This window comes from Lathamus discolor, chromosome 9 (genome assembly GCF_037157495.1).
Source record: "Lathamus discolor isolate bLatDis1 chromosome 9, bLatDis1.hap1, whole genome shotgun sequence".
Lineage (NCBI taxonomy): Eukaryota > Metazoa > Chordata > Aves > Psittaciformes > Psittacidae > Lathamus > Lathamus discolor.
In genome coordinates, this window is record NC_088892.1 from 2,550,469 (window position 1) to 2,575,647 (window position 25,179).

The 25,179-nt window shown below is 56.8% G+C and overlaps 2 protein-coding genes across 14 annotated transcripts in view; both read right to left on the reverse strand.

Moving 5' to 3' along the window:
- Window positions 1-3,351, reverse strand: part of LOC136019568 (uncharacterized) — a 17,460-nt gene extending 14,109 nt beyond the window's left edge. Inside the window, exons 1-3 of the mRNA XM_065689888.1 lie at window positions 3,342-3,351; window positions 2,819-2,881; window positions 141-287 (exon numbers count right to left, since the gene is read on the reverse strand). Coding sequence (XP_065545960.1) covers window positions 141-287; window positions 2,819-2,881; window positions 3,342-3,351 — 220 coding nt within the window. The remainder of the gene's footprint in view (window positions 1-140; window positions 288-2,818; window positions 2,882-3,341) is intronic.
- The window catches only part of TMLHE (trimethyllysine hydroxylase, epsilon), a 20,035-nt gene extending 1,530 nt beyond the window's left edge, over window positions 1-18,505 (reverse strand). Inside the window, exons 1-9 of one of the 13 annotated variants that reach the window (XM_065689139.1) lie at window positions 18,073-18,505; window positions 17,065-17,154; window positions 13,639-13,813; window positions 12,565-12,741; window positions 11,562-11,841; window positions 10,399-10,518; window positions 6,966-7,202; window positions 6,030-6,168; window positions 37-4,875 (exon numbers count right to left, since the gene is read on the reverse strand). In XM_065689139.1, coding sequence (XP_065545211.1) covers window positions 4,744-4,875; window positions 6,030-6,168; window positions 6,966-7,202; window positions 10,399-10,518; window positions 11,562-11,841; window positions 12,565-12,741; window positions 13,639-13,807 — 1,254 coding nt within the window. In that variant the 5' untranslated portion in view covers window positions 13,808-13,813; window positions 17,065-17,154; window positions 18,073-18,505 and the 3' untranslated portion in view covers window positions 37-4,743. The other 12 variants (XM_065689145.1, XM_065689138.1, XM_065689147.1 and 9 more) reach the window with 12 other exon arrangements.
- Window positions 18,506-25,179: the final 6,674 nt, after the last annotated feature.

The window sequence follows — 25,179 nt, forward strand, 5'->3', positions numbered from 1 at the left end:
CCATCCCATGGGATCCCTGGCCCAGCCCAGACTCACCAAGGAGCAGCAGGATGGAGCCGAGGCTCCATCAGCACCAGCCGGACGACAGCATCTCTGGGTCACAGCAGAGGAGCTGAAGCTCGGGCTGATGGTCACCACACCTCCGTTCAGTGCCAGGGCTGTCAGCTCAGCCAGGGAGGAAGCTGGCGACTCTTCCTCGGGCCCTGGTGCAGCACGGGGGTTCCTTGTGGGCCCAGCTTTTCTTCGTGCTTCAGCCCACAGGCTGCTACAACTGCTGGTGGTGGGACCTGGGGAAGAGGGGGAGTGTCTGTGACCCTTGTATGGTCCCATTTTAGAGCTTGAGTGACGCCAGGGCAGGAGGTGAGAGCACCAGGGCTCAGTGCTGCTAAAGCAGCACCACCCATCAGCAGCAGGGGAAGCCTCCCCCTGGCTCTGAGATGGGGACCTTGCACACCCGCAGCAAAGGCAGGACAAGGCTCATTGGGAAGTGGAAGATGAAGGATTTAAGCATTCCTCTGGCTCCAGCAGGGCTTCAGAAGCCCTAAGAGAACTGTGATAAGGATTTGCAAAGCACCAAGAGTAAAAAACAGGGATTAAAAGTGCATAAATGGTGAAATGCAACTATATAAGCAATGCCCATGACACCGTGAACCACCAACCTACACAGCAGAGCCCATCACCTACAGGTGAACACAACACATCCCAGCTCTCGCCCCTTCCTTCCTGCCCATGAGCATGGCCAGGGCCATCGCTGTCAGCCCAATTACTGCTGCCTCCACTCACGTCGCCTGCACTTGGCTGGGTGATGTGTCCTGCCTGGGTTTGCACCTGAAGGTGACATTGTCTGTGAGCAGCAGCAGGGACCTGTTCTCAGGGAAGAGCTTTGCATGGCCAAAATCAATCCATCTTTCCTCCAGCTCAGGGAAACCACCCACTTCTCTAATACCTAAAGGCAAACAGCCAGCGAGGTGCTTGCTTTCATGAAAGCACAGCACAGGAGAACTCTTCCCAGCAGGAAATGCCTCCTTTCGCATGCCCAGGAATAGCCCCCAAACCCCAGGGCACAGATGCTGCAGAGAGGCCTCTTTGAACACCCTCTTCTCAGCACACTTTGGTCCCCAGCCCTGTGCTCAGACCCTCCTGGACTTACTGGGGAGGAGTGGGATAGAGCAAGCGGCCATGCCCGTGGGAAGTGCCCACATCTCCTGGCCCAGAGCATGGTCACGAGAGTGGAAGCTGCTGGTCACAAACCTCTGCAGGGCCTGGAAGGGAGCTGGGAGCCAGCACCAGGCATCTTCCTCTCTCAGGATGCACCAGGCATCTTCCTCTCTGAGACTTGCAGCTCAGGGTGGGCAGAGCAACCTCTGGACACCTCCATGGCTCCATAGGATTTTCCCTGCTCAGGGAAAGCTGAAGGTCTAAAAAAACACCCAGTTTTGGGGAAGGGCAAACTGGAAAGAGTAAAGTTCCTTCCTTTTCCTTTCAGCCTGGAAACAGCCAGCAATCAAAGATAACAACGGTACCTTTGCCTATGAGGATCAGGTAAATGGGACAGGCAGCAGGCTCCTGCTGGCTTCCTCCTCAAAAACCCCACCCCGTCAGAGAGCCCAGTGAGCTCTCACTGCTCACAAAGACACAGCCCCTGTGCTTCTCTTCCCCACGGAAAGCCTTCGATGGAACCCAAGAGCTAACAGGGAGGACAGAGGTGGGGGATGCACCAGCACAGCCCTGTGACCTGCAGGTAAGCTGGGGGCTCTTGGGCACACTGGGGGGGAACAGGAAGCTCTGAGGTGTACTGGGGGCAAATGGGGTTCCTGGTGTGACCAGCAGGTAAATGGGGGGTTCTGGTTTCACCACATTGAGCACGCCAGGAGCACTGAGAGCTGAATGAGGGGCTGTGCTGCACAAGTCAAGAGGGAGGGGTCTGGTCCGAAGGGCACCCGGAAGAGACAAAACACCAGTGCTGGGTCTGAACTGGATGGGCTTTAAGGTCCCTTCGTCCAAAACCAGGCTGGGATCCAAAGGGGCAGCGCTAATCCCAAACCCACGCCGGGTGGACAATTTCTTGCCTCTTCTGCCACCTTGTGGCCGATGGAAGAACGAACCATGAGAATGCAACCAAGCTGCCTTGGTTACCGCTCCTCGCGTTATTCCAAGCTGATGGGCAATACAGACTTAGTTTCAGGCTCCTGATTGCTTGAAATGGGTATTTGGTTAAGATGATCACTTTATAAATAATTTATCTAGAGACCTGGTGCTTAGCTTTGGAAAATGCCTTAAACACATCCATTGGATCGCCAGGGAAGGGGAAGGAGGAGGAAGCAGTTCATGATTTATTGGCTGAAAGAACTCAATTACAAAACCTGATCCAGTAGCATTAGAGCACAGAGAGCCAGTTCCCTGACGTGCACACCAAGTGCCCGGCTCACTAGGAACTGACTGCCAAAAAGCCCTGGTCCTCCAGATAAAGCTGCACAGGAAGAATTTAGCCCTTGTGGGAAGCAGAGGGAGATGAAGCTCAGGATTTAAACAAAGCCCTCTCCACTCCATGGCTTAGTGCTGGAGTGGCTACATTAGAGTAACACCGATGAGGAAACGTGTTCTTCTACATTCACCATAAGCAATCCCCCCCAGAGAGGTTACTCAGGCCCCCTGAGGAGTGTGCTGGCCTGGGGCTGGCCCTTCAGAGGAGGCTGATGTCTGAAGAACACAGCCCTTGGCAGCAGGAGGGTGAGCAGCAACAGCCACCACGTTGCCTGGCAGGAAGGCACCTACGTCACCATGACCTGTCACCAACACACTTGTGCCAGCCCCAGACCTGCCCGCTCCAGCTCAGAGCAGCGGCAGGTAAAGCTGATGTCCACAGTATTCCCCTCACATCCTGGAGGCACAGGAGGCAAAAGGAGCTCAGGAACCCTCGGTACCACCAAATAATTTGTGAGGACCCCACCACTCCAGGATCCTTTGGTTCACAACACAGAGATGGTTTGCTGTCACCACCACACTCCCAGCCATGGATTCACCCAGCAGCACAGGGGAAAGCCACCCCCGGAGCATCAGGGTGGGACTGTGTATGGAACCACTGGAGTTTGCTACTTCCACACCATCAATGAGGATGTGTAAAACTCCCCAGCTACGTTGTGCTGGTGTAGCTGGCATTCAAGGAGAACCTGGCAAAGAAAGGAACAGACTGGATGCTGCAGGCTGCTCAGGAAATTCACTGCCTCAGCCTAGAGGAATACTCAATTCCTGCCTGTGCCCGAGGCTGCTGTTCACAGAGATGGGAACCCATCCTGGAGAGATGAACCTGACAGAACCAGCTCACTTCAGGCTGCTGTTACCTGCCACCATAGCTCATGTTTCCCCTCCTCAGCCCCCTCCCCTCTGATCCACAGCTCCCTGCCAAGCCTTCACTGGGAAGCTCCTGGTACCCACAGCAGTGGGAAATACTGTGAAAGTCAGCCTCAGGCAGCTCAGGCCACACTTGCAGGAGTCTCTCAGCACTAGAGTCTATACAGTCAGTGTTTAGATTAAATGAAGGCAGCAAATGTAGCACTTGTACCTCGGACACAAGAGCATCCTGCTTGCAAAGGAGGGCCAGGGGTGAAAGAGACCAGCCCTGGTTTAAGGTCTAGTATAGCAGAGCAGACACCTCCAAAGACACAAAACCTAAAATCCCCTCTTGGTTCTTAAATTCCCATGTTTCTAGCATTCCAGTGTTTCTAATAACAGGATTTGCCTTTGTTCTTTACACTGCATCCCTTTCATGTGCCAGACCAGTTTATCCCCCAGCTAGCTGAAGCTGAAAGGCACTTCTGTGTTCACTGCCTCCATACGCAGGAGGATCTGGTGAAAACACCACCCAAACTGGTCAGCCCCATGCAGCAGCTGGTGAAATGACAACCTTACACAAAGCCCTTCTTCAGGAAAGGTGAAGGAGCAGGCACAGGGGGAGATCCGACAGCAAATCCTGTGGCTCCTGAGCCTTCGCCCTCGATTCAAACACAAGAACACACACATGGCATTACTGGAAGTCAGGGAAACAGGAGACCCACATCCCTCATCTAACACAGCTCTCCTTCCCAACATGCAGCTCTTGCTACTTCCCCCGTTCCTTCTAACCTAAAACTCTTCAGAAAAACCCTCCCAAGAGGGGGTTCTCCCTTTGCAGGCCACCTCTCCAGCAGCATGGCTTGTATCAGTCACTGCTCCTGGGGTACGTGGTATGTTTAAGAAGCCACTGAAATCTGCCAACAGCCCTCAGTTTGAGTAGTGGCATGTTGACATCAAACAGGGGCCAGATTTTCCTTTTCTCTAGAAGGGGTGAAGTCCAGCCTGGGGTGAGACAAAGCCCCAAAGATCTCCATTCTGCTCTGCTGAAGTAAACAACCCAAAAACCTGGAACTCCAGCTGGCAGTAGGCTGAACAGCAGGGATAAATGCAAAGAGTCCAAATCCTGAAGGCACTTGGTTGGAGGAGCACTTCCCATGGAGTGATTAGCCCTTCCTGGGCAGAGCCAAGACAATCTGAGGGCCTGGAGCAACCAAGCTGGGTGCAGACAGCAAGAGGCGGCTGTGCTCAAAGGCAGAACAGGGTCCCACAGAGCTCCCACAACTTCCTTTGGCTTCCACTTGCTCCCTCTCCTTAGCAGGCACCCAGAACGGCTCAGAGAGGGTGGAGGTGTTTGAGGTATGTGCAACGTTGTCCGGGTGACACCAGCAGGTCCCTGTGCACGCAGCCAGGCTAAGCCTGGAGTCCCAGCAGGCGCGCGGTGTTGAGCACATCGTCCCGCGTCAGGTAGCAGCCGCAGAGCTGGCGGTACCCGGTGAACGCCTCCCGCCCGTGCAGGACACGCCAGTTGTCTATGAACAGGGCCTGCAGGAGCAGAGAGGAGGCCATCAGCAGGGCAGCCACCATGGCCAGGACCCTCTGGAAGGACAGGTCTGAAAGCTGGAGGTCCCTCAAGACTGGAAGAGCAGCTGAGGGTTTGCCAGGGTGGGCACAACCACTCCTGCTCATCACTGTCACACAGCACAAGACCACAGCCAGATGTTTCATGTGATCTGGCACAGCTGCTCTACCTAAAGCAGCAGTTCTGCTCTGCTGCTCACCAGGAGTTAAAACACGAGGGCTAGCAAAGCACAGAGACACATTCTGGGCTGTTTCTTTGCTTTTCTGCTGGAGAGGCTGGGCAATAGTTCATCAGCAACAAAGGGGTCATCTCCTGCCTCTAGAGTGTCACTTCCCCCCAGCATCCTCAGGAACAGAAGGGTGGGGGGTTCTAAGATCATCCGTTTCCCCACTGGATCCTTTCATTTCTGGGGCCCTGGGCTCAGGCTGAATCTAGCCTCTGAAAGAATAAAACCCCTTCAAGCAGACACAGCTGAATGAAGAAGCTATGCACTGCAGTACCTTCAGGTCTACAGCTGTGGCTCCAGCTCTTCAAGCTCCTCCAATGCTGAACCCAGCATCAGCCTTTCAGAGCACAGGGCAGAGCTTTTTCCTTCCAATACCAAGGTGTGCTAAGGCATCTTAGCTGCTTCTGGGACACTGCCCAGGTCTCCTGTGACTCACTGGCAACGTGAGGGTTCAAAGATAACCTCAGAGCAGAAGTAAATTCAGCTTCCTACACCTTTGTATTTCCATCACACTGGAAGTTTCTTCTGGAAGAAGTGAGAGGTTGAACACTAAGTGTTCCCAGCCCCTCTGCTTCTGAGGATCCTCACTGCAGTGACTGAGAAGATCTTTCTCCTCTCCTCTAGCTGGGCCTAACCTTACCCTGAGGCAGGGTTTGAACTAAACATTTCTGCCTTACCTGGAAGCTCGTATTCTTTTGGAAGAGGAAGAACAACCCCCCCCCCAACAGATGCCAGTACTGTAATACAGGCCACCTTAGAAGAGCTGTGTAGAAAGCCGCAGTATGTGGAGCTTGCCTGAAGCAGTCACCTTAGTGGCAGCAAGCATATCCAAAGGACCATGCTTCTCTCCCTGCACAAAACCCAGGCGAGTCTCCCAGCTCCAAGCCCTACCTTGCCAGGCTTCAGTTTGACCCAGAGTTCATTCTCTGGTCTCCGGAGCTCAGTGGTGAGGGTGCGGTGAGCAGCGTACCAGCGGTGTGCAACGTCGTACGGCACCGTGTTGATGACGGCACGATCATAGTTGTTGTATCTACAAACAAAGAAGAGGTCAGAGACTGCCCACGTGGCTCCATGAGCACAGCCAGGGAACCGCAGGAGCCTGGGGGATTAGGCAGTATTTAAGGGAGACCAGAGAGATGATATGAGAGGTTACACTGCACGTGCAGGACTGTCAGAATACCCAGCACTGGGAGCAAGGAGTTTACTATCAAGTGTAAAACTGTTCTTGCTGGTGCCCTATGGAAAGATGTGCCACAGCAAAGGGTGAGGCCACAGGCTGTCAGAATGAGTGCAAAGCAGTGCTGGACAGGGTCCTGCACTCAGCCAGGCTGGAGTTCCAGAAAGCAGCCCAAATTTCCTTTGGAAGTGGCGCAGTCCACACTCTCCCTGTATGCCAGGCTGATTCCTAGAGGCTTTTTCAAAGAAGGGCTGAATCCTACTGCCTCTCAAATGAAAGGAGATGGGGGCATGGAGCTGAAGTGAGGATGAGAGGAGTGAAAAGCCAGAGCTCAGCACTGACACCCATTCTTGTCTGGGTGGTTCTGACACCTTCACTAAAGCAGCAGTGCACAGCCCAGGAGGAAACATGGGCTGTTCCTGCAGCTTCACCACTGCCCCTTAGATATAGATTGATTTTTCATAGAACCACAGGCTGGTTTGGGTTGGAAAGGACCTTGAATTTCATTCAGTTCCAAGCCCTGTCCTGGGCAGGGACACCTCCCATTAGAAGGTGTCAGTTTAGGATACCTCCTGAAACACCCCCCCCCCCAACTGGCTACCACAATCCCCTCTCCTCCCCATTAGCAAGAGGCCTCACATGGGTGTTACCTGATGAGATAAAGCTCGTTGTTCCAGGGGTAGACATTGAGAACTGGCCCAATTCCAATCATGTGGTTGTGGCAGTCTCCCACATTCTCGACGTACTCGTGCTTCAGCGGGACCTTGGTGAGCAGCTCAAATTGGTCTGGGGCACACTGGAGAACTTGCTCTGCCGCATAGAAACCATCCACCAGCAGCGTCCGCCCACCTGTGCCCTCGTGCTTCAGGCAGTGGAACACTTGGATTCTGCATGGACAAGAGAAACCAGAGCATGAAGACACCTTGGCTGCCTGTCCCGTGACCAGAAGGTGTTCCCCATCAGGTGTAGGCGGATGCAACCACCCTTCTGGTTTCACTGAGGAATGGAGACAGACCAGCAATTAACAGGCCTGCGAGTTCTTAAGGCGTAATCTACACCATCTCAGAACAAGAGGACAGTAAAGAAACGCTGGTTGTACTGTTGAAGTTGTCAGGAAGTACAAGGGTGTCCAGGATGACTCTCATTCAAAGGCACATCCATTATTGTCTCCCACAAGGCAACACATTAAAGACCCCTTGGAAAGCCTGGAGGAGTCCCCAGCGAGCATCTTACCTACAGGCACATCCCTCCCTAGTGGGAAACCATCCAACTCAGCTTCTGTCCTTCCATTACTTCTCTGAAGCTTCTCTTTTCCTCTGTCCAAGCAAGGTGGGCATTGTGCTGTTAGAAGCAAACACCCAGGAGCTGCCTCCAGCCACCTCCCCTTGTTAGAAAATGAACTGTTACCTTCTGGGAAAGCCTTTATCTTCTGCTGTCCCTTCAGGGCCTGTGAACCCAGTCCCACAGCAGGGGATGGGGCAGCACCTCCCAGCTCCACACTCACCAGCACCTTTTCACCTGGGCGCTCTATTCACCCTTTACAAAGCCAGTGCAGGAGCACTGGAGCAAAGGCCACTCTGTGCCTCAAAGGCAACAACTTCTTCCTGCAGCTCAGGGCTCTGAAGAAGCCTCTTCTCTGGGCAGGCTCTTTGGTACTTGAGGAGCTGGATAATGTTGCAGTCTTTCCCATAGCTTGGGGGTTTTCTATCCTCTACCCTTTGTAACAACCTGAGACTTGTCAAGTCTCAGCCAAAGCAGCGGGGAAGAAGCAGACATTGAAATGAACACATCTTCCTTGAAAAACAGCTCATTTCACTTAGAAGCAGGTCAAAGACTCAAGCGTTTTGGAAGCAAGTCTGGAAGAGGCTGGGAAGAAAGGATTTCTGGCAGAGGTGGTGGCTCAGGAAAGCTAGAAATTCATGTTCTTCCTGCACAACTCTGGCTTTGCAGAACTACAAGCACTAATGGTTAGCCCTACCAATTAAACCCATGTTGCCTTTGCTTGATGCACTTTAGCTGGCTGCAGATGGAAGGTTCCCTACCTGAAGGGAACCCTTTCAAGTGGAAAAGAAAGATACAAAAAGAGCTAATGAGCTCTATAGTTCTGGCACTGCGCAGTTACATCAAAGCCCTTCTGAAGGCTGAAGTTCTGATCTTATTTGATGTTGGGGGAGATTTTGTGAGCTCCTAAACCAAGTCAGCCAAGCAGGTCACTGCAAACCATGGGTTCTGCACTCAGCTGTTAGCTGAAAACAGAGAAGCCAGCTACATCCACTGTGGGGCAGAACCTGTGCTCTGTGTACTTCAGCTGCACAGAGCACAGTCAAATCCACTGACTTTGCTCCTGACATCGAGCTGCTTCCCAAAAGCTTCCTGCCCGTCAGGACACAAAGCTCAGGCTGCCCTGAGATCCACCTGCAGTCAACAGATCTCCCCCCTTAGTCCCACTTTGCTTTTCCAGCTCTGTGCTGCAGACCTTTCCCATTCAGGTGTTCAGCAAGTTACAGCCTCACTTGGGAAGAGCTGATCCTGCCCCGGGGCAGGAGGTGTGGACTGAGTGACTTCTCTTTGTAGCTTCATTTGCAGGAGATCACAGTAGCTCCACACATCTCCCCCAGGCTATTTCCCCTCTTGACTGAGATAAAAGCAGATAAAAACACTACTTAGGCTAGAAATTAAGCCTGAAGTCTCTTGCGCTTCCCCCTGAGCCATGATCTGCTGCCTTTCCACCTCCAGCTGGGTATCAAACTCACCCTAGAGGCTGTACCAGAAGAGCAGTTGGGAGAACAGCATTTGTGAGCCAATGCTGCAGCTACAAAATGCTTTTTAAAGCACAGAAGGGTGTGAGCTGGGGGAGCCTGACTTCTGCCTACCTGCAGGGCTGCACCCCTGCCAAAATGCAGCCCCCAATCTGCACGAACTGGTGCAGAGCAAGGTGAGCAGGGACTCTGAGGTACCTCTCCACGCTGTGCCAAGGGGAGCTGCTCTCCCTCCTCTCCAGAAGCTCCTCAGCCCACAGAGCTGGCCCGATGAGGGTGAGGAGGGTTCGCCCCAATCAGCAGGGGTAAGGCAAAGCAAACCTTTCCAGCAGCAGCTTTGTGCAACAGCTCATGAGAGGCACTTGCTGCAGGGGAAGCTGTGCTTTGCCGGTGTCCTGGGTTCAGCAGTAGCAGTCATTTTTCTCCTTCTTAGTAGCTCGTGCAGCGCTGTGTTTTGACTTTTGGCCTGGGAACAGAGCTGATAACACTGATGTTTTAGTCTGACCAAGGACTTTCTGAGCTTCATGCTCTGCCAGGGAGGAGGTAAAGCCAGGAGGAAGCAGAGACAGGACACCTGACCCAAAAGGTATTCCATACCACAGCACGTCATGCCCAGGATGTAACGGAGAGTTACCTGGAAGGGCTAGTTCACTGTGGGGTTGGACTAGGTATTGGTCGGTGCTCGGTCAGGAGTGGTAGGGGAGTTATCGGTTGGCTGGTGCTGAGGTGTTGTATTCTCTTCCCTTGTTATTTCCTTCATCATTATTATTACTGGTGGTAGCAGCAGTGATCTGTGTTATACTTTAGTTACTAAACTGTTGTTATCTCAACCCGGGGGAGTTACATGCTTTTCGATTCTCCTCTCCATCCCTCCGGGAGTAGGGCAAGGGCAAGAGGTGGGGGGGGAGGGGAGTGAGTGGACAAGCTGTGTGGCTGGGTTTAAACCACGACAGCCAGGTGTACCCAAAAGACACCTCAACCCAGCTTCTCACCCCCATGAATGCTCTGGGGCACCTCAGAGACTCTGAGAAGAGACTGTGAGAGAAGCTTCAGGGTAGCACAGGAACGACCACAGCATTGAGCCGCCTTTGAGACTACAAGAACTACTTGAACCACAGCAATACCAAGCTGCAGTCAATAACAGCCAAGTCCTTCACTGCCTGCATTCTGGAATCCCCAGAAGTTCCAAGCATAGGGAAAAGTGACCTACAGACTCCCCCCAACTGCAGAGGGATCAGACAGGACCTGGAATTGCTGAGTGACCAGTGCAAGTACATCCCAGCATCAGCACTGGAGACAACACAGCCCTAGCAGAAGCACTCACCCACAGGGCTCCTGGAAGTAGGTTGTGTCTGTGTGACGATCCAGAGCCAGCTTGGTGTAGGCAGTGTCTCCCCGGGAGAAGTCCGAAGTGAAGTACCACATCCTGCCATAAATGGTCTCCCTGCGAAAGGGACAGGCAGTTATAGCATGGGCTGAGGGAGCAGGGGGTCGGAAAGCAGATCCTCTCCTGCTTTGAGGTCACTCCCCTCCAGCCTCTGTACAGAGGAAATTAAAGCAGAACAACGACATTCACAATGCCAAGAGCTGGTGCTTCTTGTCCCTCCTCCAGTGTTCAACTTCTCACTCTCCTCCCCAAAAGACTGATGGCACCTGTCAAACCAAGGAAGCCCCTGAGCGGCACGAGGAGCTGCCAGGGCACAACCAGCCCCTGCCTGCACCCACCCACCATCGACCCCACTTCTGTTCTCAGGATCTTGCGTTTTCAGCCCCTTTACCCCCTACAACATGCACAGAAGGAGACAGACAGAGGGACAAACAGTGCTCAGGGGCTAAGGGGGAGGGTACCCGGAGCAAAAAGCTGCCTGGATATTCCTTGGAGCCCTTCATTTCTATTTATTTCTATTCATTAGAAGCAATCCCTCCTCTCCCAGCAGCGTAAGGCAAGTTAAAGTGTTTATGCAGCTTGGACAAGAGTTGAAACACAAACCCTGTCCTGCCATGCCGCTGGGCTGTTTTAAACACAGCAGATACATTTCTCACTGTTTTTCTTCAATGAGAGCTACAAACTGGTTCTGATCTGCCCGGCTCCCAGGGCCAGGGCTGCCCTCCTAACCTTCCAAGTCATAACAGGAAATGCCTCTCTTTGCAAAGCTCTGCTCTTCGTACACAGGCCACTTCCTCCAGTTCCTCCTCTCTGTGCACAGCCCCACTGTCACAAAAGTCACCACGCGCTCCTGAGGCAGCTCCACAGCCTCATGATCCAGGCTCTCACCTAGGAAGAGGCAGATCCCACAGTGCAACACTCCAGCTCGGTTCAAGCACAGTGGCCAGAGGCTGTGGAAGACCCAGACCTTTGCTTTGCAAACCAGGCCACAGGCACGACACACAGGACAAGGCAGCAGCACCTTCCCAAAGAACTGAGCAGTCTGCCCTCACAGTTCCTGACAAAGCTGTCAGTGGCATTCCCAGGGCAGCCCCTGTTACCTGATCAAGCTGATCCTTTCTGCCACCATTTCTGTGTCCTCTTTGGTGGGCGCAACATTCTCCACGAAAGCGATGCCATAAAGCAGGAAGTTCTGCAGGAATTCCTTCAGCCCCTCATCTGTCTCCAGGAAGCTCCGGCAGTCCACAGAGGGCACCTGGGCCTGGCGGTAGATTTCAGCGTTCCAGAGGATGCGGGGGTGCATCACCTGCTGCTTCTGCCCCTCGTAGCTGTTCTTCACCAGCCACTCCAGCCCATAGCGTGTCACATGCCCGTCTGGCCCTGATGCGAGGGACCAGAGTCACAGTCACCACCAGTGCATGCCACAGCCCCAGCTCATGATCAGCACAGCCACCACTCTCAGACAGTCCTCACCCTGTTAATTTGTCTGGTGACAGTCTTTGCACCCTGATGCCACCCACACTAGTGTCTGGTTCAGGCTACATGAAAGCATCACTGCTGCTGCAAGGAGCCAAATTCAGAGCCAAGGGCCTCAACTTCAGTGGTTCTGGTTTCTGCTGACAGAACTCCATGAGGAAGTTGAGCACTGAAGACCAGCCCATAACTAAGGGTAAGTTACAACAGAAGGGAGAGAGCAACTGAGAAGAAAGGACAGAAAACGTGAGTTCTGACCAGGGATACCAGCTCCAACAGCAGGGAAAAGGAACCCAACCATTTCTTGACCAGTCTGTTCACTCCCTGCATTGCTGCTGGGTTCAAACCAACCAGCGAAACAGCAGACACTGAAGATACTCACATCTCTACCCAAAAAGGGCTGGTGAGGAGGGGGAGGACAACACAGCCACACATTTAAGACCAAGACATGTTACAGCAACAGCAACTGTTTAAAATCTGCTTAGGGCCAGATCTATTTCCAAAACAGCTACTGATTTAGAGACAAGGCTGCCCTCTCCCAGCACACCTAAGACCAGGATCCACCACCGAGGCTCCCTCCAAGCAGGGCTGGTGGCCCAGAAACCATGGAACAGGCACTTTGCTACCTACAGGTGAGGAAGAGCGTGGTCTCATCCACTCGCACAGCCTTAGGTTTGATGGCCAGGTCCACACTGGCTGTGTCCAGGCTGCGCTGGTTGGTCTTGGCATTGTAGCAGGAGGCGGAGCGGCAGTGGTCCCGCAGCCACACGAAGTCCAACCGCATCAGCGTGTTGGCGTACCTGAGCTCTGCAGAGGAGGCCGGGCTCAGAGCTGCACTGGTGCCAACAGGCAGAACCATCACCCAGAACTGAGCCCACAGGTTAGGATCCCACTGACTGACAGGGGATGCACAGCTGGTTTGTCACACTACGCAGTGTCTTCATGGAAGGCCTGGCTGTCACTGAGCTCACCATGGGCTCCCTTCTTACCTAGCTCACCCTGCAGCAGGAAGGAGTAGAGCTAACATGCTGCTCACATAATTACCTCTTTCATTTCTCTTCAAGCAGTAAATTCAGAGCTGTACATAACCTAGCTGCAGACCCCAGTACATTAATACAGGTAAGAGTCAAACAAATAATCACCCCAACATCCAAACTACACAAAGGTTACAAACCCCACCAAGACCCTGAGACAAGGCCTTGATATCCATTTAGTGTTAAAGCCTCTCCTCCTTGTTCCATTCCAGGACAGCCTGGGAATGCACAAAGCCCTTCAGAAGGGGGAGCCAGCAGAGAAAAGAGGAGAGCGCTTCCTGCTCTAGTTCCACTCAGCTTTGAATCCAAGTACCCAAGGTCGCTTTGCAATGGGAAAGCAACAATACCCTTTCTTGAGGCCACTGTGTTGGATAAAGGAACAAGCAACTCCCCTTGCTTCTGAGTGACCCAAGTACCAACATCTAACTGGCCTCAGCAGACAGAGGCTAGACCAGACCAAACAGGTCCTGGGGAAACCTGTGCCTCAGTTGCCAAGTCACCTCCAAACCCAGGACAAAAGTCAGTCCTGCCTTTGGGAATTCCCAGAAGGAACATGGAATACAGAGACCAGCGGGCACCCCTCTAGCACAGCCCATTTCAGAAGAACACAGGTAACTGAAATCACTCCCAGGGACTGGCTGGGAGCAGGGACACGGGAGCCAGCACATACCGAGGTGGTCGTGGTGTAACTGCCAGGCACACTTGAGGGACTCCGGCACCGTGTGGTGGCAGCGAGTGGCAGCAGTGAGGACAGGCCTGGTGTCACTGGGTGGCCACAGCAAGGCCGGGCTGGAGCTGCCACACAGCCGGAGAAGCCCCACCAGCCTCTGACGCCACATCCTGAGCTGCTGGGAGAGACGAGACAGAACTGGTGACACTGGTGACACATGCACAGGGACACACACGCAGGGGTTGCTGCTGCTGCCCAGCCTGGCCCCCAGCCCCACATCCCCACACCAGACACTGGCAGCACTCCGGGAAAGCCAGACTCATCCCCACAATCACCACTGATGGACACAAGAGGTGAGAGAGAGCTCATGCACTAAGGAGGGGAGAAGTAGGTGGGATCAAAGGAAAGGCTGAAGAGGGCTGGGAGGCCCATTTTCAGGCTCTTCTCTCTTGTTGGCCTCCCTCTGTTTCTGGGATAAGGGCAGGAGAGGAGCAGGAGGAAGATGGTACATGCACATGAGCCCTGCTTGCCCCCCCCAGCTCCTGCCCATCACTCACCGACAGCAATGAACTGTCAGGGGCTCAGGGAGCTTTCTTACCAACCTCAGCCCATCCAATGCAGCAGCTGCAGCAGCACCAGACACAGGGTGTCTCCTGCTTTGTGACTCCCACAAATCACAGCAGAAAACAGTCCTGGGAAACAAATGAAAGCCCAGGATTTACCAGGCAAAGCAGTTCCAGAAGGGACTGCAACGTGCTGCCAAAGCCTCATCCTGACTGCAGGTCTCGGCCTCTCTCTGGCCTCCCCACTTTGAATTCCCCATTCCTGGGCAGAGCTACAGAGCTACGGGACAGAGAGAAAAGTGACCTTGGGTGGAGGCACAGGAACTGGAGGAATCCAGGGATTAGGTCAGTTCTAGAAGAGCATCAAAAGAGCACTGAGGAGGAGGACGAGGAGGATCTCTGCTGCTGCTGAAGGACACCACCAGCACGGAAGAGAATCCAACCAGGGTTAATCTTAGCCTGGAGGTCATGGGACCATTTCTCAGAGGGAGATCTGTAACGACTCCTCAATTCAAGGGCAAAACCTTCCAAGCATTAAGATATGAAGCCACACAGAGCACCCTGTCCTGGTTATCCATTCCTGGAGGGCAGGTCTCAACCCAGCAGGATTTAACAGCACTTTGGTCTCAAATGCACAGAAATGTGGCACCACTGGGGAGACGCAGACTCCGGGAGCTTTTCTTATCGAAGACTTGTGATTTTCCTCCATGCTTTCTTAACACTGGAGCTGTGGCTGCCCCACCTGCTTCTCCACTGCAGAGCTCTCGAAGTTGGCAGTAGCAATAAAATCACCTATTCCATGTTCTCAGACAACAACTCGCTGGGCAGGAACAAACTAAACCAGAGGCAGCTCTGGGGGAAATGCCTGGAAACAGTTTTCTAACAGAACATGGTCTGAGGTGGGGATGTGCCCCTTCAGCAAAGGCTCACGAGGTTCCTGGCCTCGAGTCGCCAGCAGCTTCAGCGCGGCACAAAGATTTGAACTTGGAAGTGCCGGATCTGCAGCTGCCAAAATGCAACCCTGGCTCCTGGCAGCTGCAGGAACCAGCTGCCAAGTCACGGACATGGACCTTTGAGATCATCAAGTTCAACATTAATCCAGCGCTGCCGAGGCCACCGCCAAACCCCGTCCCCAGGTGCCACATCTACACATCTGTTCAACCCCTGCAGGGACGGTGACTCCACCACTGCCCTGGGCAGCCTTTTCCACACTTGACAACCCCTTCAATGAACAAACTGCTCATAATCTCCAGTCTAAACCTGCCCTGGTGCAACCTGAAGCTGTTTCCTCTTGTCCTGCCACTTGTTCCTTGTGAGAAGAGACCAAACACTGCTGTGAAGCCCATGAAACTCCTTAGAGATGCTGACTGAGCTGCAACACCCTCAAAGACTCCTGGATTCTCGCTACACACAGAGGAACTGGGGCACCAGAGAGCTTACACAGTCCAAGCCAGAGTTACCAGGCACCTGAAGACACACCACAGCACTTGCTCTTCCCTTTGGTGGTCTCCAGCCAGGCAGAAGATGAGGCTTTGTAGAACAGCCAATGCTCAGTCCTGGAAGAACACTTTCCAGCACACACACTGAAAATTCAATACAGGGAAAAGAACTCTCCACTTCTGATGTGCAAGCTCAACCAAGTGAGGAAAAGCCACAGCTAAAGAAAAGCAGAACTTGACTATGATGTGTATTGGCTTTAGAACTTAAATAAATTATTTAAGTCCCTGAACCAAACACTACAACTCACAAAACATCAGCCTGTTCTTTAGGATGTGCAGGAGGGGAGGCTCTGCCCAGGTTTTGGTATCAAGAAACGCCAACAGGGAAAGGAAAAGAGCAGCCACTTTGTTTGCCCATGCCTGGTGTCCTCACACAGGCCCCAGAGCTCACCTCCAAATCCCTTTAGCAAGTGGCCTCTGCTCAAGGCAGCTCAGCCCTGGTTCCATCTTTCTGCACATGTTCCTTTTATCTCCTCCTCTCCCAGTATCAAAACTCACCAGAGAACACACAGAGGCAATGGTGAGTGACCCAGATACTGAACCTCATCACTGAGACCTCCTGCTCCTCTGCTGTCCTTGCTGGAAACAGACACCACCACCAGCGCACAGAGAAGCCTTGAATGAAATCTTCCCAAGAGGTCCTAAACCTGAGAGGAGCTGCACCAACCCCTATGATCAGAGAGGGTTTACATTCTGCCTTCGTGTTCAGTCGGAGCCAAGAGCTCTCCTGGCTGGAACCAGGTATGGGAACAGCCAGCTCTTCCCCTCACCTTTATGCTTCTATCACCTTTATCCCCCCCCCAGAGCCTACCAGGCAGTGAATGAAAGCCAGGAGCAGGACCAGACCCCCGGTAAGCAGGAGCAAACATTCCAATGTGTTGTGAGCTGAGGAATTCCCTTGAGACGGAGGCCAAGAGACAGGTTGTGAAGGGAGGAGGAAGGAAGAGAGGCCTCAGGAGGGCTCATGTCCAGGGGACTTCCCTCCTGCCCTTCAGCAGCATTCCACTGCTGTCACAAGTGCTGGTTCCTCGAGCTCTGCTAAACCCCACAATTCCCCCTGTGAGCTAAGGAAAACACTGAGCTGGAAAAACCAGGAGCCAGCTGGTTCAGCAATGCCTACACACATGGAAGGAGAAGCCCCACACCTCTGTGGTCTGCGGTCAGCTTGTAGCCAAAGCCTGCCAGGAGCCAGGCAGCTGGTGCTGGGGACGCTGCTCTGAGGCCTGACCTGTGCTGGTGCTGTGAACAGACCTGACCTGTGGCAGCATGGGCAACCCAGCTTCCAGGCTCCTTTAGCACCCCGGAAAGAATTCCCTGTTTCTCACTGAGCATTCCTGAGTGCTCAGCTGCCGACACTCACGCACCCTTGTCCACACCTGGAGCCTCTGGCTAAAGCAAAGGGTTCTGATCCACCAGCAGCACGGGATTTCAGCAGCACAACAGGCCTTGGGCTTCTGAGAGAGAGAGAAAAGGGAAATCCATTGTTTTGTGGAGGCAGCCTGAGGAATAGCGGGCAATCCCCAGGCAGGGCAGCTCGGAAAAGACCTTTAAGATCCTCAGACTGAACCGATCCCCAGCAGTGCAAAGGCCACGGCTGACACCAGCGAGCGCCGCTACTGCAGCAACGGAGAAAGCAGCTGAAGAGCAGAGCGCTGCAGAGGCTGGGACAGAGCCGCTGCCCCGGGCGGAGCAAGGGCCCGAGCCAGGGGCTGAGCCCCACGCTGGGAAGCAGCTCCTGGGCACAGGCGCTGGGCTGCCGGCAGAGCGAGAGGGGCCGCGGCCCGAGCTGCCCCCGCTCCCCAGGCAGCTGCGGCAGCGGCTGTGCCCCGCTGAGAGAGGCTCCTGGCCCCCCCCGCAGGCCGCTGCTGCTGCAGCCACCGCGTTAGGGCTGAGCGCTCAGGACCCAGAGTCCCCTGCAGCCCTCCCCCGCGGCACCGCTCGCAAACTCAGAAGCCGTTAAAGGCACCCCAGACCCGGCAGCTCCATCCACAGCCGCTGCGCTGCCCTGGCAGCGAAGGGAAGAACCTGCTCGCCCGAGGCTCAGCAGCGAGCGCCGGCTCCAGGCCCCGCTCCCCACCGCTTCCCGCAGCCTCCTGCTCGGAGCTCCTCCGCTGCCTCCAGCGAAGCCTTCGTGGGCGCAGCCGAACGCGAGCAACCTCCGCGTCGTTTCCTGCCCGCAAAGAGCCGGCTCTCGGGCCCCTCCCGCAGCTGCGCGCGGACGCTGCCCCGCCCGCCCCGCCCCGCAGGGGCTGTCCCTGCTGCGGGCCGGAGCGCAGCGGCTCTGCCGGAGCTGCCGCGGCCGCAAGCTCCGGTCCCTGCCCGGCAGGGGCTGAAGCCCCGAGCCTCGCGTGCGCCCGGGGCACGGCCGTTACCTGCGCCGCGGCGGGGAGAGGTGCAGGGAGGCCGCGGCGGGGCCCGGGCGGCTGCAGGGGCCCCAGGGGCGCTCCGCGGCTCCTCCCGGCCTCTGTCCCGGCGCCCCCGGAACGGACGCGCTGCTCGGGAGCGCCTGCGCAGCGCCCGAGGCGGCGCCGGAGCCCCCGGAGCGGGTCCCGCCGGTCTCGAGCGGCGACGCCGCCGCGCCCCGAGCTCCGGCCCCTGCGGCGGCTGCGAGCGCCGGGCGCGGCACGCGGGGCTACGGGACACGAGCGAAAGGCGGCGGGGCCGGGCCGGAGCCGCCCCCGAGCACGAGCGCCGGAAGAGGGGCGCTGGGCGGAGCGGCGGCACCAGCGACAGGAGACCTGAGCCCGGACAGGGACCCATAGAGAGCGGGGCGGCGTGTAGCATAGAGTGGAAGACAGAGCGACTCCCGACAACAGAAAGGAGGCTAGAGCGTCCTGGAAACCATGGGGAGGTGCACAGAGCCCCCCGGGCAGCAGGGACTCGGGCCTGCGGCCACAGCATCGCACGTGTAAGATACAGTAGCCTCTAGAGCACCCACTGTACCACAGAGATGCAGGCCTGTGGCTAGAGCGTCCCACGTGTACGCTTAGAACAGCGGCTAGAGTGCCCCTGGTACCATAGAGATGCAAGCCTCTGGCTACAGCGTCGCAGGTGTACCATAGAGAGGTGGCTATAGCACTTCTTGTACCATAGAGATTGAAGCATAGAGCCAGAGCGTCGCACATGTACCATCGAGAGGAGGCTAGAGCATCCCTTCTACCATATAGACGCAGGCCTGTGGCCAGAGCGTCGCATGTGCACCATAGAGACGAGGCTAGAGTGGCAGACATACCATGCAGACTCAGGCCTGCGGCCAGAGCGTCGCATGTGTACCAGAGAGATGGCTAGAGTGGCAGACATAGCATAGAGACTCAGGCCTGTGGCCAGAGCGTCGCACGTCTACCATAGAGAGGTGGCTAGCATAGCAGGAAATGCCATAGAGATGCTGGCCTGCGGCCAGAGCGTCGCCCGTGTGCCGCAGGCAGCCGGCCCTGCAGCCGCAGTACCCCCGAGCCGGGCGCTGCGCTGGCCGCGCGCTCTCTCCGCGGTGGCTGCGCCCGGGGCCGCTCCGTCCCGCGAGCGCGCGTCGCCCCCGCCCGGGGGGGTCTCCATAGCGAGGGGTGCTGCCCCGTGCTCGCCTGCGGGCGGCGCACGCGCACTGCGGCGCTGCCGGTGCCCGGCTCGGGCGGAGCCGGTCGCGCCGCCGCGCGCCTTCCCCTCGCTGTTCCTGCGGCCTGGCCGAGCTGCGGGCGGCGCGGGGCCGGGCGCGCCGTTGGGCAGGAGCCGCTGGGTTCGTTCGGAGGCACCGGATCCATTCGTGCCGCGGGGCTGAGGCGCAGCGCTCCCTGCCCCGGCCCGAGCCCGCGGCGGCCCCGCTCCCGCTGCGGCACCCTCGGGGCCCCTTGCCTTGGGCGCGGATCCCTCGGGGCCGCACCGGGAGCGGTGGGGGGGACCCGAGCGCGGCGGTGCCACCCCTTGGGCTGTGCAGCACGGCCACAGAATCCCAGACTGGTTCGGGCTGGAAGGGACCTTAAAGCTCCTCCAGCTCCAACCCCTGCCGCGGGCAGGGACCCCTTCCACTGGAGCAGCTTGCTCCAAGCCGCTGTGTCCAACCTGGCCTTGAGCACTGCCGGGGGTGGGGTCTGTGGGGCTCACTCGGCTTTATGGCCTGTGCCCCGCTTTCGGGGCTGGGGCAGACAGCGCTCTTCGCCCCCCAGCGCCCGGCGCGTTCTGCTCGCTCCCGCAGCCTGGCTTAGCACGGAGGAGCCCGTGTGCTGGGGAAGAGCCGGGATCGGGGGGCTTAAACAAGCAGCGGCCGCTCAGTGCCCCTGCCGTGCCTGAGGGGTGCTGGGGACGCGGTCCCGCACCCGGCTGGAGGAGCGGCATCAGCCTGTGCCCGGCAGCGGCTGCCCCAGAGGATCCCGTGCCCGTGTCCCCGCGCCGGGGCCGGTGGCGGGGCCGGGCGCCGCTCGCTCCGTACACGCGGGGTTCTGTCCCCGTGCGGCTCCTGCGCGGGCAGAGACCGGGAGATGTTCCCACAGGGAATCCGCAGGTGCCGGGAACCGCGGGAGCAGCGAGAGCGGAGCGCGGCTGAGCGGGGGGAGGAGGGGGGGGCGCGTCTGGGGGCGGTTTGTGGGGTAAAGCGTGTGTTAAACTGCGGAGGGGGAGAAGGAGCTGCTCCGGTTTGGCCCAACCTGAATGTCACCATCCAGCACCACCCAACCCAGAGCACAGCTCCACACAGCCCGGCCTGGGTGACACAGCGCGGTGAGATGAGCTGCCAGAGAGGAGACTGAGATGAGCTCTTAGGCAGAAGCTCTTCCCTGTGAGGGTGCTGAGGCGCTGGCACAGGGTGCCCAGAGAAGCTGTGGCTGCCCCATCCCTGGCAGTGCTCAAGGCCAGGTTGGACACAGGGGCTTGGAGCAAGCTGCTCCAGTGGAAGGGGTCCATGCCCATGGCGGGGATTGGATCTGGAGGAGCTTTAAGGTCCCTTCCAACCCAAACCAGGCTTGGATTCTGTGAAGATCGGAGGAAAATCCAAATGATCTAAATCCTGGAGTGGCTCTGATCCTTGCTGTGGGTGTGCAGAGCTTGATCTAAGGGCTGTTGAAGCTGGTCACCTGTGCCGGGTGCCCATGGTGCTGCTGGCTGTATTGTTGGCTTCCCTGCTCTGGTGTTACTCTTCCCTGAGGCCACTCTCCCACTCCCAAGGATTCGTCACCTCCCCATGGAAACACAAATGCTTCTTTATGTCACCTGTTTAATTATTATCATTATTCTTCATTTTTAATTCCCCCTCTGTCTTTTTTCTCCGGTTATTCAGGAGAAGGAACGGAGCAAGCCCGGACTCAGATGTTTGTTTGCTGTGTCCTGGGCGCTGCTCCCTTGGTCACCCTCCAGTGGCCGATCCACTGGCAGGGAGCGGGAGCAGCAGCACAGCGGAGCCTGGGAAAGGCCGGGACCCGCTTCCCACGCCCTTGTGTCCCCGTGAGCCCAGCCTGGAGCCACGGCTGCTCCGCTCCAGCGCTGTCCCCTGAGCGGCGGCAGCAGCTGCCCCTGTCCCAGCTCGTGGGACACCTGCACTGAGCCACAGCCTGGGTTGGGTTGGAGGTGCCTTAAAGCTCCTCCAGTCCCAACCCCTGCCGCGGGCAGGGACCCCTTCCACTGGAGCAGCTTGCTCCAAGCCCCTGTGTCCAACCTGGCCTTGAGCACTGCCAGGGATGGGGCAGCCACAGCTTCTCGGGGCAGTCACTGGAGCATTTTGTTCCCAGTGGCCTTTGGTTTGCAGCAAATTCCCTCATCTGTTCCAGCATCACAGTGTCGTGGGAAGCAAGAGCAAATCCCTCAAATGATGCGGAACACCCCTGTGGGCACCTGGGTCCAGTGAGAAGAGCACAAGTGGCCGAGGAGGAGGATCTCTCTGCCCACCCCTCAGCACAATGTCTCCTGCCTTTTCACAGTCCCAGCACCACTTGGCTGGCTCCAGCTCTGTCTCCCTTCTCCCAGCCCTGGGTGTTTGGCACAGCCTTCCCATGATCCGGACAGCCGCCCCCTGTGGAGTTGGGTGCTGGAGGGGTGCTTGGGGGGTCCCCGGGCTCTGCTTGATGCCAGGTCCCTCCCGGCACCCTGCATGCAGCAGCCCAATACGTCCGATATTAAGGCTGGATCATCCCCCTCCCTCCAGTCTGCTCAGTGATGCCACCCCATGAACATGCTTTGGATCATAGTCTTGGATCACCTCCTCCTCTGGCCATTCCTGGGGGTCTTCCACATGTCCCACAGCATGGAAGCAGAAAGGATCCTTGGCAATTCACTGCAGACTGAGGTTAAGCCATTGCACTGATCAGAAGTGGTAAACTGAGTCAGGAACTGTGAGCTGGTGTCCATGAATGTGTGCTTGGGGATGTCCTCCAAGAAGGGAGGACGTGGCCACTGTGGGCAAGACAAGCCCTTCCTTTGACTTCTCTGTTTGCTGTAGGGCAGCGGGGGCTGTCCCAGCCTGCTCTCCCACCCTCCACTCCTGGGAATGATAAAATATCCAGCCTCATATCACCCCCCCCCACCCCGGGAAAATGAGAATGGGGTGTCCCTGGAGGGACAGACAGCCTGTGCTGGGGCAGGGATGGGGCAGCATCTGCGCCTTCCCCTACCCTCCATGGGGACAGGGGCAGGCGAGCCTGGACACAGCCAACGCCTCCCCCCTGTGCTGGGTGAATGCTTCTGCTTGCCCAGGGCAGCAATCTGGGAAGGGGGAGAGTGGCTCCCTGGGATGAGTGGGAGGAGGTGGGTGATTCAGGTGAGAGCCACACAGAGGCTGGCCCATTCAACCCAGGACCTCAGTGGCTCCATGAGTCTGAGCTGAGGCTTGAAGTCTCACTGTGACCCATGTCTCATGTGCCCAGCTCTGCCCCATGGCTCCTTCATGGAGCAGGAATTCTGCAGCTCTGCCTGCCCACAGCTCCATCCCCCTTGGGCATCCCTGGGGTCTCCCCTCAGCTCCCCCCTGCCCCAGGAATACCGTTCACCCCAGGGTCACTGCTTTGGCTGCTGCACAGCCCCTTTCCCCTTCCAACCCGACTTTCCCACTGCCTGCAGCACAGCGTGGCCCTGCCCCAGCCTTTCCGTGGCCCCTTGGGTCCCGCTTGGAGCAGAGGAATGTGGCTCAGCAGCCTGGGGGCTCTTTGTCCCAGTGAGTGACCCTGGAGGGGTGTTGGGGTCAGGATGCTTGGCACAAAGGCAGACGCTGGGGTTGTCCCCATCCAGGCAAGCCCCTGAGCTCAGCCCACCCCAGCAGGGTAGCATGGACCAGCAGCATCTGTAGGGAGCATCCCTGGACTGCCAGGACATACCTGGCCACTCTGGGAATCACAGAACCCCAGCCTGGTTTGGTTGAAGGGAGCTTAAAGCTCATCCAGTTCCAACCCCTGCCATGGGCAGGGCCACCTTCCACTGGAGCAGCTTCCTCCAAGCCCCTGTGTCCAACCTGGCCTTGAGCACTGCCAGGGATGGGGCAGCCACAGCTTCTCTGGGCAACCTGTGCCAGCGCCTCAGCACCCTCACAGGGAAGAGCTTGTGCCTGAGAGCTCATCTCAGTCTCCCCTCTGGCAGGTTAAAGCCATTCCCCTTGGGCTGTCCGTACAGGCCCTTGTCCAAAGCCCCTTTCCAGGTTTCTTGTCGGCTCTTTTAGGGGACCACGGCAAGGAATTGATGAGGGTTTGTGAGACCTGCAGCAGAGCATCTGCTCACCACGGGTCTGAGCATCAGCCCCCCACCCTGTTGGCTCTGGCTGTGGAAACCCTCTGGCTGTGCTGGAGCAGGGGCCAGGCACGGAGTCCCTCCACCTCCAAGGCATCACCTGCACCTTGAGGGCTTCATTTTGGGCATGTCTCCTGTGCCATGCACCGGGTGGCCGTGCAGAGCAAGCACTAATGGGGAGGTGGGATGTGCAGTGAAGGGTGTCGGGGGGTTGCAGCCATGGGGCAGAGCCTCTGCCTCAGCTGAGGAAGACAAGGAGGTGAGAGAAGGTCAGGGAAGTTTTAGCCTGGCCCAAAGCGCTGGGGCAGGAGGGGCTGAGCTCCATGTAACCACTGTTATTTAATTTGTTTTTTCTAAATAAAAAAAAGGAAGGAAGTTAATAAATAATGTAAAGTGAAGAATGCATTAATGAAAAAGAGAACGAGGGAGAGAGGGGGAGAGAGGAAGGGACAGGGCAGAGGGAGAGCGTGGGGCGGGGGAGAGATATTCCTGCCTGTATCGATTGGATATGATTACATTAGCCCTATCAAATATTCATACTACATTCCACAAGAGGTCATTGTGTGTGCTTCTCCAATTTGGCTCTGCCTTGACGCAGAGAGCAGGCTCTGAGTGGGAATAGGCTTGTGCAGACAGCTCCAGCCCCGGCTTCAGGGGTGTCACCCCCTGGGCTGGTGGCACGGTCTGGGTAGGATGTTGGGGCGGAGAATAAATGGGGTGCTGAAGGGGATGTAGGGGGATGCTGAGCCCTGTGGGTCCTTTGCAAAGCCCCTGAGGGTTGTGGATTGTGTGTGGACACAGGAACTGCTGCTGAGATGGAGCCGTGTTCCAGACGTGTTCCAGACGCAGCTCCTCCCTGAGAAGCATCCTGCTCCCCTCTGGGCACTGCAGCAGTGTCACTGTCCCCTGCCTGCTCGAGGCTGTTCCTTACCCTGGAGCACCTGAAGGGGGGTTTTCACAGCGCCATCCCTTTGCCAGCTGGGAAGGGGTCAGCCCAGGCCACAGAGCCAGGCAGGAGATGGATGAGGTGCCATATGGAGGGCAGGCAGGAGCATGGGTCAGGTCCCCACTGCAGTGTCCATCTCCCAGGGCTCCTCTCACCCTGCTCCATCCCCATCCCCTGCAGCTCACCTTCCCAAAGCCACCCGTGGTGGTTCTTTGTCCCGAGGCAAAGCCCCTTGGAACTGCTGTTCTATATGAGGCACTTCCCTTGCCCGTGCCTCAGTTTCCCCACCCCGCCTCTAGCTCCCTGCAGCCCGAGCAAGGCACTGCTGCGGTCCCCATGAGCCAGTGCTGTTTCTCCCCTTACATTAATAACAACTTTAGAGCGGGGTGGCAGGAAATGCATTTCCAGTTCATCTGCTGCAGCTATTAGATTACCAGGAAATGGCTGCCTGGCTGCCGGCCAGAGCCTCTGAAGGGCCGGCGCGGGGCGAGGGGAAGGCAGACGGAGCCCGTGGTGCTGGTGGGCACCTGGCTGAGCCGGTGAGACTGGTTCCCATCACCCTGCGCCCCGTGGTGGGCCAGGCTGTGCCCCGCAGGGGTGCAGTGCAGGGGATGCTCCCAGATGCTCCATTCTCGACTGCTCTGGGAGCTGGGATGAGTTGGGAAGGAATCTGTGGATGAACCTCGGCTCCATTCTGAGAGCAGCAGAGCTCAGACTGGCTGCACTCTGCTGGGACTCAGCTGTGCTGGGACCAGAAAAGGGAAGATTTGGGATTGGGACATGGAGGGTGCATGCACAGAATGCGGCAGGGCTCTGCAGAGGCTGGTTATTCCGACTG